This window comes from Manis javanica, chromosome X (genome assembly GCF_040802235.1).
Source record: "Manis javanica isolate MJ-LG chromosome X, MJ_LKY, whole genome shotgun sequence".
NCBI classification, from domain to species: Eukaryota; Metazoa; Chordata; class Mammalia; order Pholidota; family Manidae; genus Manis; species Manis javanica.
In genome coordinates, this window is record NC_133174.1 from 59,076,878 (window position 1) to 59,088,971 (window position 12,094).

The window sequence follows — 12,094 nt, forward strand, 5'->3', positions numbered from 1 at the left end:
TTTGGTTGTTCGGGGTCTTTTATGTTTCCATATGAATTTTTGAATTATTTGCTCCAGTTCATTGAAGAATGTTGCTGGTAATTTGATAGGGATTGCATTGAGTCTGTAGATTGCTTTGGGCAGGATGGCCATTTTGACGATATTAATTCTTCCTAGCCATGAGCATGGGATGAGTTTCCATTTGGTAGTGTCCCCTTTAATTTCTCTTAAGAGTGACTTGTAGTTTTCAGGGTATAGGTCTTTCACTTCTTTGGTTAGGTTTATTCCTAGGTATTTTATTCTTTTTGATGCAATTGTGAATGGAATTGTTTTCCTGATTTCTGTTTCTATTGGTTCATTGTTAGTGTATAGGAAAGCCACAGATTTCTGTGTGTTAATTTTGTATCCTGCAACTTTCCTGTATTCTGATATCAGTTCTAGTAGTTTTGGAGTGGAGTCTTTAGGGTTTTTTATGTACAATATCATATCATCTGCAAATAGTGACAGTTTAACCTCTTCTTTACCAATCTAGATTCCTTGTTTTTCTTTGTTTTGTCTGATTGCCGTGGCTATGACCTCCAGTACTATGTTAAATAACAGTGGGGAGAGTGGGCATCCCTGTCTAGTTCCCGATCTCAGAGGAAATGCTTTCAGCTTCTCGCTGTTCAGTATAATGTTGGCTGTGGGTTTATCATATATGGCCTTTATTATGTTGAGGTGCTTGCCCTATATTCTCATTTTGCTGAGAGTTTTTATCATGAATTGATGTTGAATTTTGTCAAATGCTCTTTCAGCATCTATGGAGATGATTATGTGGTTTTTGTCTTTTTTTTTGTTGATGTGGTGGATGATGTTGATGGATTTTCGAATGTTGTACCATGTTTGCATCCCTGGGATGAATCCCACTTGGTCATGGTGTATGATCCTTTTGATATACTGTTGAATTCTGTTTGCTAATATTTTATTGAGTATTTTTTTTGCATCTACATTCTTCAGGGTTATTGGTCTGTAATTTTCTTTTTTGGTGGGATCTTTGCCTGGTTTTGGTATTAGGGTGATGTTGGCTTCATAGAATGAGTTTGGGATTATTCCCTCCTCTTCTATTTTTTTGGAACACTTTAAGGAGAATGGGTATTATGTCTTCTCTGTGTGTCTGATAAAATTCCGAGGTAAATCCGTCCAGCCCCAGGGTTTTGTTTTTGCTTAGTTTTTTGATTACCATTTCAATTTCTTTGCTCGTAATTGGTTTGTTTAACTTTTGTGTTTCTTCCTTGGTCAGTGTTGCGCGGTTGTATTTTTCTAGGAAGTTGTCCATTTCTTCTAGGTTTTCCAGCTTGTTGGCATATAGGTTTTCATAGTAGTCTTTAATAATTCTTTGTATTTCTGTGGAATCTGTCATGATTATTCTGTTCTTATTTCTGATTCTGTTGATTTGTGTTGATTCTCTTTTTCTCTTAATAGGTTTGGCTAGAGGCTTATCTATTTTGTTTATTTTCTCAAAGAACCAGCTCTTGGTTTCGTTGATTTTTGCTATTGTTTTATTCTTCTCAATTTTGTTTACTTCTTCTCTGATCTTTATTATGTCCTTCCTTCTGCTGACTTTAGGCCTCATTTGTTCTTCTTTTTCCAGTTTCAATATTTGTGACTTTAGACTATTCATTTGAGTTTGTTCTTCTTTCTTTGAATAGGTTGGGATTGCTATATACTTTCCTCTAAGACTGCCTTCGCTGAGTCCCACAGAAGTTGGGGCTTTGTGCTGTTGTTGTCATTCGTCTCCATATATTGCTTGATCTCTATTTTAATTTGGTCACTGATCCATTGATTATTTAGGAGCATGTTGTTAAACCTTAATGTGTTTGTGAGCATTTTTATTTTCTTTGTTCAATTTATTTCTAGTTTTATACCTTTTTGGTCTGAAAAGTTGGTTGGTAGAGAGGCTCTTTTTGTGGCCTAGTATGTGGTCTATTCTGGAAAATGTTCCATGTGCACTTGAGAAGAGTGTGTATCCTACTGCTTTTGGTTGTAGAGTTCTGTAGATGTCTGTTAGGTCCATCTGTTCTAGTGTGCTGTTCAGTGTCTCTGTGTCCTTACATATTTTCTGTCTGGTGGATCTGTCCTTTGGAGTGTGTGGTGTGTTGAAGTCTCCTAGAACGAATGCATTGCATTCTATTTCCTCCTTTAATTCTGTTAGTATTTGTTTCACATATGTCGGTGCTCCTGTATTGGGTGCATATATATTTATAATGCTTATATCCTCTTGTTGGACTGCCCCTTTATCATTACATAATGTCCTTCTTTATCTCTTGTTACTTTCTTTGTTTTGAAGTCTATTTTGTCTCATAGAAGTACTGCAACACCTTTTTTCTCCCTATTGTTTGCATGAAATATTTTTTTCCATTCCTTGACTTTTAGTCTGTGTATGTCTTTGGGTTTGAGGTGAGTCTCTTGTAAGCAGCATATAGATGGGTCTTGCTTTTGCATCCATTCTATTCCTCTGTGTTTTTTGACTGGTGCATTCTGTCCATTTACATTTAGAGTGATTATTGAAAAATATGTACTTATTGCCATTGCCCACTTTAGATTCGTGGTTACCTAAGATTCAAGGATAGGTCCTTTACTATCTAGCCATCTAACTTAACTCACTTATTAAGCTGTTATAAACAGAGTGTGATGATTCTTTATTTCTCTCCCTTCTTATTCCTCCTCCTCCATTCTTTGTATGTTAGGTGTTTTATTCTGTACTCTTTTGTGTTTCCTTTGACTGCTTTTATGAGTTGTTGATTTTATTTTTTGCCTTTAGGTTGTATTTCTTTACTCTGCTTTCTTTGTTGTGGTTTTATTTTTTATGTTGACCTCTATTTAGCCTTAGGAGTGCTTCCATCTAGAGCAGTTATTTTAAAATATCCTGTAGAGTTGGTTTGTGTGAGGCAATTTCCCTCAACTTTTGTTTGTCTGGGAATTATTTAATCCCTCCTTCAAATTTAAATGATAAACGTGCTAGTTACAGTATTCTTGGTTCAAGGCCCTTCTGTTTCATTGCATTAAATGTAATGTCATTCTCTTCTGGCCGAAAAGGTTTCTGTTGAGAAGTCTGATGGTAGCCTGATGGGTTTTCTTTGTAGGTGACCTTTTTCCCTCTCTTGCTGCCTTTAATACTCTGTCCTTGTCTTTGATCTTTGTCATTTTAATTATTATATGTCTTGGTGTTGTCCTCTTTGGGTCCCTTGTGTTGGGAGTTCTGTGGGGTTCCATGGTCTGAGAGAGTATTTCCTTCCCCAGTTTGTGGAAGTTTTCAGCAATTATTTCTTCAAAGACACTTTCTGTCTCTTTTTCTCTCTGTCCTTCTTCTGGTACCCCTTTAATGTGAATCATGTTCTGTTTGGATTGTTCACATAGTTGTCATAATATTCTTTCATTCCTGGAGATCCTTTTATCTCTCTCTCCCTCAGCTTCTCTGTATTCCTGTTCTCTGATTTCTATTCCATTAGTGACCTCTTGCACCTCATGCAGTCTGCTCTTAAGTCCTTCCAGACATTGTCTTATTTATGTATTCACCTTCCCTATTTGCTCCATTAACTCTTGCATATTTCTCTGCACGTCCATCAGCATGGTTATGAACTTTATGTTCAATCTTTTTCAGGAAGATTGTTTAAATCTATCTCCCTATACCCTCTCTCTGGGTTTGTCTGGGTATTTGTGGAGTGGACCAAATTCTTCTGCCTTTTCATGGTGATAGTGGTGGTTGTAGGCAGGTGGCGCATGTGTCAGCTGGGAGAACAAGGTCCCTTCCTGCTTGCTGGTTGCCTTGCCTTTCTCCACTGCCTGTGTCTTTTACCCGCACTCCTGGAGCAGCCTCTGGATTCGTCACCTAAGCTTCCATGGCCGGGTTCACCATCAGGGTAGCCCAGAGCCCTGTGGGGAGTGGCATGCGTGCCGCGTGTGCTCTCCAGGGAGAGTGGCGCCCCTTCGTGCCTTGCGCTTGTTTCCTTTGCCTGCGCCATGCAGCTATGCGCTGGCAGTGATCTTTTGGTCTGGCCTGGGCAGCTGTGCGCCAGGAGGAAATTCTGGGCGTCTGCTGCAGGCACGTCCGCTTCCAGGGCGCTCCACCACGGGCACACACATCCACTCCCCAGCTGCTCGACTTGTGCTGTGGGCATGTGTGGCCTCTCCCCAGCTGCTCTGCTGCCGCCGCGGGTGCACATGGCCTCTCTCAGGCTACTGGACTGCTGTTTCGGTGGCCGCGCTGGCCGGGGGAACAACTGGAAGGCTGCTTATCGCTGTGAGGGGCTTCAGTGCTGTGCCCAGTGGTTTAGTGGGTCTTGAATTTCCCAGGATTCCAGCTGCTGGGCTGAGTGTGCTGTGACGATTCCCCCCACCTGTGAGGTCCCTGTCCATTTAAGTCTTTCAAAAAGCACTCACTTTTCTTTTGTCCTGGGAGAGCCAGCTGTAGGGACCCACTCCCAGATTTTGCTTTTTTCTTTCTCTAATATCCAGGACCCCATGCACTGTGTGTCTGCACTCCCAGTGTGGATGACTAAGGCTGCTTATTTAGCAGTCCTGCACTTCCACTCCCTCCCTGGTCCGACTCCTCTCCTCCCGCCAGGGAGCTTTGGTTGGGGGAGCGCTCAGGTGCCGTTGGGTCATGGCTTGTATCTTACCCCCTTCGTGAGATTTCCACTTCCCTACTCATGTCGCCATTTTGGCTCCTCCAAGTCCTCCACATAAGCTTTTTGTATATTTTATTAGATGTTCTTGACCTTTTAGTTAAGAAACCAATTTAGGAAGAGGTTATGGTCTGAGGTTGAAAGTAATTTTCTCTCGAAAGGTGTCTAAGTCTCAAACAATAGAACATAATTTACTCCTAAGTCTCAAGAAAAAAATGAAAAAATCACAAGGAAGTTAGAGGCTGGATTGCTAATTTACAATAGAAAGAAAATTTGGGGCAATATATTTTCATTCTCTTCAGGTAAATACACAAGTGTTTCCACTTCCTCCAACCTTCTAAATGTCAGCTATAACTCCAGATTCCAGTAGAGTCTCTTTGTAGATCTAACAGGGAAAGAAAAACTGTTTTCAACAAAACCTAATTTCAGGTCCAAGTGTCTTAGAATCAACGTAGTGTGGTGGTTTGAAATACAGACCTGAGTGTCATAGTTGTGGCTTCTTTGGCTTACTAGCTATGTGCCCTTGATTAATTAACCAAGGTTCCATTTTCTCAACCATCTGACAGGGTTGTGAGAATTAAAGGAGGTAATGCATATAAAGTGCTTGGCACAGTGGCTGGTACATAGTACACACCTGGTAAATGTCAGTTCTGATGGTTATCTATTCTGACTAAATGAGTTCATACATTTAAACCAATTCTGACTCCTTAAAATGAAATCTTAATGTTAAATTCCAAACACCACTTTGTCTTCCTGTATCCCAGACTAAGTAGAAATCCTCAAGAGACAATGGTTTGTCAGTTACCTGAGAGACTCTTTCAAATTCCCCTTGCCCCATTAATCTTCCCCACATTCTGATTGGCTTCCACTATCACCCAGAGTTGTATTATCCCCTTGGCTGAAAGTCAGTCCCTTAGTGAGCCACTGTTAGAGATTAAAATGTATAAATGTAGGGGAAAAGCTTCAGAACCACATAATGACTTATTCTGGCAGGGCCAGAAAACAGAACTGTGCAATTTACTCTCCTTTATTTAAAATAAGCTCCTCTTTATGACATGGTCAAATGAAAGGAAAACACAAATACTTGAGGGCTCTAGGCAGCTCCAGGTACATAATACAGTCAAACTGTATTGTGGATGTGAAAGGCATATGGATTTGCTCACCACAAACATTTGTAATTTAAATACTATTTTAGCTTTTCTTCCCAGTTTCTTGCTGTGTTAGCAAAATTTCTGTGTGGAATAAAAGTTGGGAGTTTAAGAAGGTTTGTTGGTCATTTCATTCTCTCTTACGATTTCATCTTTTTTTAATTTGAGCATCAAATTGTAAGGTATCAGATTTAACTCTCAGGTCAAGCAAGTATGGGTTCTCCTAACTTTGAATAATAAATACCAGACTAGGCAGAACTTGTTTACCAGAAAATGGAATTTAAATTCTTAAAAGGGTAAGACACACTTTCTTAAAATTAAACCAGTAGTTATTGCCTTTAACTACATCCTAGCATGATGCTTTTTTTAAGTCATTATTTAGAAGTTATTACATAGGAATACACCTATTCAATTAATATATATATTTTCCATCCCAGTTTAGTTTAGTTGATTTCTAGTTTCAGGGGTTCTTCATTTTATAATATATAATTCTGTGTTTTTTCATGCAAGCCTCTAATTAATAAAACTTCAAGCACTTAGACTGCTTTTGATATCAGTTGGATCTGGGTAAAGAGGACTGCCTGGAGCTTTCCCTAGGTTTCAAGTCTTAACCATACATAGCGTCCCCAGACTTAGAAGATAGTCTCTGAGAGATAAAGGAGGCTGTGCTTCCCTGTCTCCTTTCCCCAGTACTTGTTACAAAATAATGACTGAATTTTCATAACTCTTCTGTTCTCCAGCATATGCTATCCGTGTGCATTTTGCCAGGGTCATATTTACTTGCCCAGTCTGTAACTATGCTGCTTCAGAGCCTAGATACAGTTCAGAGATGCTTATATGCATGATTTACAAAATAATTAAAATAGATGATTTCTGACATTGTTTTCCAATTAAGATAATATGTCTTAGTGCCTAAGAACATGGTTTTGAAGTCAAATTCCTATGCTCAAACTCTGGTTCTTTAGGCAAGTCCACTGGGCCTTAGTTTCTTCCTCTGAATGTGGGATAGCAGGATCATTGCAAAGATTAAATGAAATAATATATTGTGAAGTGCTTAGGATAATGTCTGGCACACAGTAAGTGTTTGGTATATGTTAAGCATTACAAATAAGAATGGGTAGGAGAAGGGAGGTGGGCCTTCCTTCATTCTGATTCCGCAGCTCATCAATTCCTAAATCAGAATCTACGAGTGTTGCAGTTCAAGTAGAAGAGTGAGGCATGCTGATAGAACAGTGAGTGCAAAATTATTGAAAGGTAGTGTGTTCACACAAAGACCAGGTGACCACTCAGATGACCACTGATGGCATTCATCCCAGCCAATGGGCTCAGTCTCAGCTGTTTTTTTTGAGACATGGGGTAATCTGAATCGGGTGTTTGATAGTATTAAGGGATTGTTATTTTTGATGTGCAATACAGATTGAAATCAGGATCCAATCCAGTCAGGATCCAGACCTTAAACTGATAGATAAATATTTACTAATTTATTAATCAGCAATGAGATCTTTAACAAATAGGCAAGTACTCATATCTACACATTAGTACATTCTCTACTAGTTGACAAATCTACTGTGACCAGAATGTTGCTCAGTGAGGAGAAAATCAACCAGGACAGTGCACTGGATCGTATTTTTAACTTGACTATGGTATGTTTCAAACAGACTTAGAAACAGTATAATGAATCCTCATGAACCCCTTATCTGGCATTAACAATTGCTAACATTTTGCTGGTCTTTCATCTGTCCTTGCCCCCTTGCTCGGAGGGGTGTCATAGTATTTTAAAGCAAATCCCAGACATATTTTGCCAGTACATTTTTCAGTATGTATCTCCTAAGATAAAAACTTAACTCCTCTGCCTTTATTGCACATCAAAAATAACAATCCCCTAATACTATCTAACACCTGACCTATGTTCAGATTACCCCATTGTCTCAAAAAACTACTGATACATTTGACTTGTTGAAATCAGGATTCAAACATTGTATTTGTTTCGCTTGTTTTTTAAGTCCTTTCTAATCTTTAATGGTTCCACCTCTCTTTTTTTTTAAGTGGCATTTATTTGTTGAGGCAACCAGGTCACTCTGACTTTGTCACAGTTTGGTTAATTTCATCTCTAGTATTCTTCTAGCCCCTGTATATCCTATAAATGGGCAGTTAGACCACGAGGCTTAATTAGATCCAAGTTTCCAATGTTTTTATTTTCGAGTGAGAGGAAGGAACAAGATGCTTCCTGAGTGATGATGTGTGCTTCCTATTGCATCATGTCAGGAGGCACATGATAGCTGGTTGTCACATTGGCCTATTTTAATTGGTGGTATCATCAAGCTGTGATAGCCTCATGTACCTACAGGGAAGGATTTGATACCAGAAAATCTCCCCCACCTAGACAGTGCTGGTGAATATTTATAAATCTAGACTGTACTCTAGACTCCCTTATCTGATGACAAGCAGACTATCATTATGATCATGCATCATTTCATCAGATGGCACTTGTATAATTGCTGAAATAAAAGCTTCTTACCTACTGGAACAATCCATCCTGTGCTTATCCCCAATCAACTTAATTGAGTTTGGAGTGTTAAAAATTTCATAGATTCCTACCACAGGTGGCTTATTTTAGATCCCTTTTTTCCTTTATTATTTTTACATTATGAAATAGTTCATGTGTATAAAAGAATGTAATGGATATACTAGGTGTAAAGAATGATAAAACCACTAAGTGTGTACCCACCATCTAACTTAAGAAATCACATTTTTTTCCTCAGTAGTTTTATTCTGAAATAATTTTGGATTTATGGAAGAGTTTCAAATATAGTACAGAGATTTCCTGTATACCCTCACCTGGCTTACCCTGATAATACCATCTTACCATGGCACATCTATAAAAGCTAAGACATTAGCATCGGTACAGTTGTCCTAACCAAACTACAGTCTTCATTCAAATTTGACTAGTTTTTTCCCTTCTGTCCTTCCTCTGTTCCAGGATCCATTCCAGGATACCACACTGGGTTTGCTCATTATGTCTCTTTAGTCTCCTCTCGTCTGTGGAAGTTTCTCAGTCTTCCCTTGTCTTGTATGACCTTGATGCTTTGGAACAGCACTGGTCAGGTATTTTGCAGAATGTCCCTCAATCTGGGTTTGTCTGATATATTTCTCATGAGATTTGTGTTAGGCATTTTGGGGAAGAGTACCACAGAGGTGAAGTGTCTTTCTTATTGAATTGTACCAGGTGCTACACACAATAGCAACATGACTTATTACTGGTGATGCTAACCTTGATTATGTGGCTAGGGAGCTGTTTCCAGGTTTGTCCACTATGTAATTACTATTTTTCCTTTTCCAGATACTGTTCTTTAGACTAGTCCACACTCAAGGTTAAGGGAAATTAAGTTCCTCCTCCTAGAGGGAGAAGTAGCAAAGAAGTTGTGGGCATATTTTTAAAACTATCACAGTAATTAAAAAACTTGGTAGACGCCTTACATGTTGACTCTAACTAATTTCATTATCATTACCAATATTACCTGCACTATCCATCAACTGCTTCATGTTTCTTCATCCATGAGGTTCTTAGAAATTTGTCGTTGCCTTCCTGAAAGCTGTAGGTACTTAAATTTTGTACAGCAGTTTCCCAGACTTGTCTGATGATCATATTCACCAGTGGGTACTTGTTTAACTAAAGGTGGCCAAGCCCCTCCTCTACCATTACAATTCAGTTTGGGGTGTGGGCTTAGAAACAAGCGTTAAGGCATCCAAGATGATTCTTATTCTGAGACCAAATTTGAGAAACACTGACATGTACCATTTCTCTCTTCTCCCCCTGTTTTCCAATAGCTAAACATGGACACAAAGCTTACTATTTTGTCATTTATGTTTGTAGTTCCCTTATTTATATAGCTTACAGTTTTCTTGTTGCCCTTTTTGAAATTTAGGAAATTTGTACTTTCCCATCTTCCACAAAGTAAGGACATTTGAATGTAAACTGCAAGAGCTATTTCCACTTGGGAAAGGGTTTCAGCCCCTGGCAAGTTGATTATGGATTCAATGAGACCGAAAAATGACAATGGAATGTTCTAGGGGTGAAAGGGTTCATACCCAACTTCATTAACACGGTTGCAAGTCAATCACCAGAATCCTGTCCACTCAGAGCAAGTCTGCATGCAGGAAGCTGGTCTCTGCCTCTGGGTCTCTCTGCCCCCACAGCCATCTCAGTCTCTGTCCTCAGCACTACCACCACTCCAGCCTCTGCTTTCCTACAGCTGTGCCACTGTGTCACCCAGAGCACTGGGTGGAGCTCTTTATATAGAGTCAATAATAATGTATTGCCCACATGTGTGTAGTGAGCTAGCCGACCAGGGCCAGGTGAGAATCCTGGCCATAGGAACCTTCACTTTATTCACAACAGAAAATGTTATATGAGGATGTGATAAAGCATTGACATGTGTATTGGAGTGTAACTTAATAAAACTTTGCTGAAAGCTGTTTCCATGTGCATCAAGAGCCTTAGAATTTTAAAAATTAAAGTATAGTTGATATATAATCTTTTATTAGTTTGAAGTACACAACATATTAGTTCAACAGTTACTCATATTATTAAACCCTCCCCCTCCAACACTAGTACAGCTACTGTCAACATAGGAAGATGTTACAGAATCATTGGCTATATTTTCCATGCTGCACTGTCCTGGTGACCAAGTTATGACTAAGAATCTTTGTGCCCATTATCCCCCTCCCACTCCCCACCCAGCCACCCCAACCCCTCCCCCCATGGTAACCAACAGTCACTTCTCAGTGTCTATGAGTCTCCTGCTATTTTGTTCATTTTTACAAACATACTACTTTCATCATAAAAATACTGAAAATAAATTTTGTTAAAAGATTAAAGTCACCTATAATCCTGCTACTCCAACACAGTAACTGTTGCCACTTTTGCATATCACTTCCCCATTTTTGCTGCCAGAAATTGCATGATTTTACCTGCTAGAAGGCATGTTTTAACTTAAAAATTATTACTGTACAGGTATTATTGCTCATTGTAGAAAGTTAAAACAATATAGATACGCAAAAAGGAGATATAAACCTGTAATTCCTCCACCAGAGAAAAGTCAGTTTTAATTTGTTTTGTGTACAGCTAGCTTCCAGGCTTTCTCTTTACACACTTGTATATATAATACATACAGTGTGTGTGTGTATACATTTCTATGTAGCGTATGTATATAATGTATACCAAAATTAGGTCATGCTTGCACATACCATTTTTTATTATGCTTTCTGAACATTATACTCTAAACCCTTTGCCATGCTTCCACATAGTTTATGAAATGGTCACTTTTAGTAATTGATTTATCCTTACTTAATCATTACCCTATTATTGTGTTATTTGATTATTTCCAAGGTTTCTCAATTTTAGATAACACAGCAATTAAAGTTTCATGCATACTGCTTTACTTCTATTGAATTGTTTCTCTAGCATCAGTTCCCGAGTATGGAATTACTGGGCAGTGGTCAAAAACAATTCTTTAAAATTGCTATCTATGTAATACATAGTTAAAAATTGAGAAGGGTGATGAATAACAAGTTCCCTGCCTACTCCCTTCCCTTTTTTTCTCCAGACTTCTTCCTACTAACTTGCCCCAGAGGCAACAATTTTTATTAGTTACAAAAATATTTATGGGAGGGAGGAGCAAAGATGGCGGCGTGAGTAGGGCAGCGGAAATCTCCTCCCAAAACCATATATATTTTTGAAAATACAACAAATACAACTATTCCTAAAAGAGAGATACATATACAGTACAACAGCCAGGCTACATATATATCGGCAAGAACTCGGCATCTCATGAAGGGGATAAGATACAAGCTGAGGCCCGGCAGGACCCTAGTGCTCCCCCGACCCCAGCTCACCGGCAGGAGGAAAGGAGTCGGAGCAGGGAGGGAGTGGAATCACAGGACTGCTAAAAAACCAGCCCTAGTAATCTGCACCAGGAGCGCAGACACACATTGCATGGTGTGCTGGATATTAGGGAAACAGAAAAGTAAAATCTGCGAGCAGGTCCCTGGAGCTGGCTCCCCTGGGACAAAAGAAAAGTGAGTGCTTTTTGAAAGTCTTAAAAGGACAGGGGCTTCACAGCAGGATGGAATCATTCTGGCACACTCAGCCCAGCAGGCTGTGAATTCTGAGTAGCTTCGGACACCCTAGCCCCCTGGGAGGCAGGGCAGCTCTGAAACCCCTCATGGCACTAACAGCCTGCCGTTCATTCCCCATCCAGCGTGGCCCCGCTACAGTGGCTGAGCAGCCTGAGAGTGGCTGCG

At 39.5% G+C, this 12,094-nt stretch overlaps 1 protein-coding gene across 4 annotated transcripts in view; it reads left to right on the forward strand.

Moving 5' to 3' along the window:
- Nucleotides 1-10,194, forward strand: part of TAF1 (TATA-box binding protein associated factor 1) — a 125,628-nt gene extending 115,434 nt beyond the window's left edge. For 2 of the 4 annotated variants that reach the window (XM_073227386.1, XM_073227385.1), the window contains exons 38-39: nucleotides 8,772-8,896; nucleotides 9,718-10,194. In XM_073227386.1, the coding sequence (XP_073083487.1) occupies nucleotides 8,772-8,896; nucleotides 9,718-9,818 (226 nt within the window). In that variant the 3' untranslated portion in view covers nucleotides 9,819-10,194. The remainder of the gene's footprint in view (nucleotides 1-8,771; nucleotides 8,897-9,717) is intronic. The other 2 variants (XM_073227384.1, XM_073227387.1) reach the window with 1 other exon arrangement.
- Nucleotides 10,195-12,094: the final 1,900 nt, after the last annotated feature.